Genomic DNA, 5,146 nt, shown 5'->3' with positions numbered 1-5,146 from the left:
TTGTTAATCTTTTACTACTTTTACTGTCCGTGTGCATTAAACTGCAGGATGCTTTCTCAGGAATACTCAAATCATGTCACTTGTACATGTTGTTTTTTTGAGCGGACTCTGCAGAAACATATTGGAAACCGACCAGAGTCCCACCCACTGTCCTTTTTCACTTCCCCTCTCTTCGCTGAAAGTGAAAAACAGAGTTGCACAATGTTCTTGGAGATTCATAATACTCCTTTTTAATATACTTGACATAATTGTAAAGAATAAAGTTTGATTTACAAGGCAAATGCATGCACAATTTCCATGGCTGTCTTATTTCAACAGCCCGTTAAAAAGAAGCAACTCTTTTTCCTCATACAATTCCCCCAAAGGAATTTGTCAAACTGCCCATCTCTAGGAAGCATTCACCATTTAAAGTCTTTATATAATGTCAACAAGAGTATTGTGCGCACAGCGACTTTTTTAACTTGAGAAAAGTGTGGGCATCAGCAAACAGCTGGGGCTGAACTTTGTCCTACCTCCAGATAGAAAAACAACAGGCAGAGTATAAAAGGGGGGAGCAGAGGAGGAAGGGACTTGTTTTTGTTCAAGGAGTTGCAGGAACACAGGACTGAGCGGCGACAAAGAAACTTTTTAACCGAGGGTGAGTGTAAGAATTGACCACATTTAATCAAGTTACTTGAAATGCAGCAGATACCCAGAAAGCAAATGCATTTATTCATTGTACTGTTTTCTTCAGCTAACGCAAATAAATGGATAAATGCTAAGAGACAGGACCTATTGTAACATACCTCTCATAATGCAAATGGTTTTTTGTTGGCTTTTTTTTAAAGTCAATGTATCACCCTTTAACAAGCATTTTCAACATTATGTAACCCTTCTGGCTGTTAGGCATGTTGCAGAAATTTAAAACTATTCTTTCAACACTCCAGCATGCTTCCTGTTCAACTACGTGTTGTTTCTTGTTATTCACTGTGTAGCCACAAGTGTAAATTTGCATAGAAACAACGTGCATGTATTTGGAAATGTTAAATTAAAACACTTTGCTCATTTTACTGGCAGCATAGTTCTTCTGTAGTCAGTTTGGGATGACACCTAGGAATATTTGGAAAATGTAAATAACCCCTCTCTGACCTTATGTACAATCCTATGTTTACTGAGTTTGACCAACCCCCCCTTGTCTCCTCTTTCGCCTTTCCCCCCCAACTTCTCCCTCCCCCCAACACTGTCACTCCTCTCTGTGCTCAGCAGATCGGGGCAGTGAGGAGGCACCGCAGGGATGTGGGCGTGCCTCAGCCTGCTCATCACTCTCTGCCTGCTCCATGGGGGCGGTGCAGAGAGTGATGGGGGAGGGCCTCGCTGTCAGCTGCCTCCAGCCTGGAAGATAGGGGAGGTGGAGCCAATGACTGGGGCCATGGGTCATGTGACTGTGGTGGCTCTTCTGCAGGCCAGCTGATTGTTCTGCCTGGAGCAGGCTTCCAGGTACGGGCCTAATGTCCACCTTGACCTCCTGTTTTGCACTTATGTCTTTCATGAAGAAACATGACTTCACAATGCATCACCTGAGGAATCTTAAACAGTGGTGGAATGTAACAAAGTACATTTACTCAAGCACTGTGTTTAAGTATGAATTTGAGGTACTTTTACTTTACTTGAGTATTTTTCTTTTCATGCCACTTTATACCTTTACTTCACTATATTTCAGAGGGAAATATTGTGCTTTTTACTTTAGTACATTTATCTGACAGCTTTAGTTATTTAACAAATTAACATTTATGCATAAAATACTTCAGAAAACACATAAAATACAATGTTTTGTTAAATCACCAAGCAGATTACACAAGCACAGCTGCAATATTTAGTAATTTAATCAATCAGTTTCATAGGTGTTTTTTTAAGATTTACATTGGGTACTTTTTACTTTTAATACTTGAAGTACTTTTTCTTGATTATACTTTACTTAATTAACATTTTCAATGCAGGTCTTTTACTTCTAACAGAGTATTTTCACGGGGTGGTATTAGTACTTTTACTTAAGTAAACGATCTGAATACTTCTTCTATCGCTGATTCTAAATCTGTAGCAAAGCATGACACTGCTTGTTTAGTTGGGAAGGATTAAAGTAATGGTTAAATTTTATTACTCGCTCTGCAAGGCTCGCCAAGACGGCAGCATGGTATGGCAGGCTCAGACTGGTCCTTCTTGTGCAGCTATTACAAAGTTCAATGTCCAGAAGTGCATCCTGTTTATACTTGTTTGTTAAGCAACAATCTGGAAAGTCTTTGTTACAATTTCGTTACTTGGCAGCAGATTTTTGAACTCTGATTTCCCTCACCTGATCAGAATGGATGGCCTGCGCCAGAAGCTGGAGAATCAGGGTCTGAGGGACATTGTCTACATGGTTGTTAACCAGCAGGGGGAGCAAGCACAGCGCCTGCACACCTTGCTGGCACAGAAACTGTCAGAGAACATCACACTCTACAAACAGGACGAGCAACAGCCTGATGTCTGGCAGGCACTGAGCGGAGACAAAGATGACTTCCTCATTTACGACAGGTTTGCTTCCTGTAGTGGATGGTTCAATGACATTTTGAGAGGAAATTCACAAGCTACTCTACTTTACGCTGCTTTTCTGTGCCTTTGCCATCAGGTGCGGCCGTCTAACACACCAGATCTCTCTTCCGTACTCCATCATCGGACTAGGCCACATTGAGGGTGGAATCAAAGACACCTACTGCAAGCGCATTTGTGGGGACTGCACACATGAGGTATGACCACACATAACTGCAACAAGATATATTAATTTACACAAGCATAAGTCCTCTGATAATATGTTGGTAAAATTTAAGATAAACTCACACGCTGCAATCTTTTTTGGCCCTCTTTCAATTTCTCTTCACTAAATATTTCCACAGAGCACAGAGACCCCAGAGGAGTGCACAAGAACAGCAAATGCACAGCCTGATGCAGACGCCACCCCAGCTGTAGAGGATGGGCATGGTCACCACCATGGACATCACCACGGCCACGGTCACCATGGGGATAGTCATGGTTTTCACCCCCGCGGCCATGGTCACAACCATCGCCATCACCATGGCGATGGCCAGCAAGGTGTTAGACATCAGGGGCAAGAGCAAGTTGGTGTAGATCATTTAGATTTAGGCCAGATGCAGCAAACAGTGCACATGCACCAGATGCCACAGGATGCCCCTGGGGCCCCTGTGAGGCCTTGAGTGCCAGAGAAGGTTAGCTGAAAGTCAAAGCACAGCTGACAGTGGACAGCAGGCTCTGACAATGAAGCCTCTCCTAAGGCCAGCTGATGCTGACACTGACGCAGGCTGTTTGGCGAAGCAGGGAGTGAGCAGCCGGTCGCTCTGTGACACTGTGATGAGGCGCTTCCCGCCTCCTGACAGTGACACGGGCTGATGGGCGATGCAGTCATTAATATCAGGGAGAACTGACAGTGACGCTCACCTCCTGCTGACTGACAGCAGCCTCAGCCAACCCCATGAGCCTGACCCGCAGGTGTGAGCTGAGGATGAGAGCAGCTGTAAGCTGGCTCTGATATCAGCCTCATACTAATACCAGCTCGAAACATCAGGGTCACGCGCTCTTTTTACCAACAAGTATTACCCTGGGAGAGGGCAGGGCGATCACTGACAGCATGCATGTGGGACAGATGGTCATGAGTCAAAAATCAAAGTAATAAAGACAAAATACACACATCAAGAAAAGCATTCATTGGCAGCTTGTTACATCACTACATTTTGCAACAGAATAGCAAATAATTTGATCAGGCCTTTAAGAGCATATGCTGTGTTTCACCTGTCTCCGCATGTGTGTCAGTGGGTTGCTCTCATCCTTTCTCAGGAGTGTATGTGGTTGTCATGTTCATAAATGGCCTCCTCCATTTTGCTCTCTCCATCCTTAATGAATCCAGGCACAGAAACTATGCTCTAGTGGTGTCTGTATGAAGTCAGGCAGGAGAAAGAGGAGAAGGTAGTTCAGGAACATGAGAAACACTTTAAACATTTTAAAGTTCAGGATCAAAGGATCGTTGAGGGAACAGAAAAATACATTTCAAATAATGCCAAAAACATATGACATCAGATTCTGTGAATTAGGTTATCACCAGAAATCCTTGAAGAGGGCTGTAGTTAAGGCTACAGTTTTGCTAAAGGAAACGTGAAAGCACTGAGCCGTTACTGTGGAAAAAAAGTCCTAAAAAACATTCAAAAGGAAGCAAAAAAAAAAAGCTTATGCCAGTGATGCGTTTGTCTGTAATGCATGCCATTGATCATTGTTCTTGGGCACATACTGTATAATGGCAGTAACTCATGAATGTCCTTTTTGTTTTGTTCCTAAAAGTGCTGTATGTAACTTGGGAGAAAGTTCGTTGTTTAGTCTCATTCCCAGGTTGTCAGAAACCAACGCTTTGGGTTTGTGGTTCAATCTGACTACCAATCTAAAATGACAGTATTTGACAACATGAGAATGACACTTAACAAAAAACTACTTTTCTACAGTTAAAAACAGCACCTTTAAAGTCTTCAAGCTTAAACATATAATTGGAGTATCTTTTACCACAAACATGCACATTTGAAATGCTGAGTACTTCCCATTTATGTTCTTTTTCTGCATTTCTAGATTTTCTATGTAGGTTGCAGACTGCACACATTTACAAGGCTTGCTTAAAAAATAAAAATACAAGACTCTATTGTTTAGAAAAGGGCAGAGGGAAAATGAATTAAATAGATGAAGGAATACACTCTGTACTTAATGACGGCTTCTGCGGGAAGATCACAGTCACCCTGAAAACCTGATGCTTGCACAGAGACCTGTATTGTGTTAAGGCTGTAAAACATGGAAACTGAGAGTTGAATAAAGATGGTAGAGTTACTTTTTGAGTTTGTGTGTGTGTTTTTGTTAGTGAAAACATAGAAGTCGACTGTGGGAGTCTATATTTTAACATACTGGCTTTAAAATTTGCTGTGTAAGGTGGGTTGTTGGGCCGGGGGGGGTGGGGGGGTTGTGACTCTTGGTGGTATTTGGCAATGATCCCACACGTGCCTGAGAACTTGGAGGCATGTGACCTCAACAAAACAGAGGGATCACATTACCCATAATACTTGTACATTAATGATTAGAGTTT

General features: G+C 42.5%; 1 protein-coding gene across 2 annotated transcripts; it reads left to right on the top strand.

Annotated features, from left to right (window-relative positions):
• Positions 1 to 531: 531 nt before the first annotated feature.
• On the top strand, positions 532 to 4,893 carry LOC121944592 (selenoprotein P). 2 transcript variants are annotated; one of them, XM_042488432.1, is made up of 5 exons: positions 532 to 637; positions 1,246 to 1,476; positions 2,338 to 2,550; positions 2,645 to 2,762; positions 2,910 to 4,893. In XM_042488432.1, the coding sequence occupies exons 2-5, from the start codon at positions 1,274 to 1,276 to the stop codon at positions 3,504 to 3,506; spliced, it is 1,131 nt and encodes a 376-aa protein (XP_042344366.1). In that variant the 5' UTR covers positions 532 to 637; positions 1,246 to 1,273; the 3' UTR covers positions 3,507 to 4,893. The 2 variants fall into 2 exon arrangements, with proteins under 2 accessions (XP_042344366.1, XP_042344367.1); XM_042488433.1 differs by having other exon boundaries at positions 583 to 637; positions 1,243 to 1,476.
• The last annotated feature ends 253 nt before the right edge of the window (positions 4,894 to 5,146 follow it).

This window comes from Plectropomus leopardus, chromosome 6 (genome assembly GCF_008729295.1).
Source record: "Plectropomus leopardus isolate mb chromosome 6, YSFRI_Pleo_2.0, whole genome shotgun sequence".
Lineage (NCBI taxonomy): Eukaryota > Metazoa > Chordata > Actinopteri > Perciformes > Serranidae > Plectropomus > Plectropomus leopardus.
This window is presented reverse-complemented; position numbering and strand designations above follow the sequence as displayed.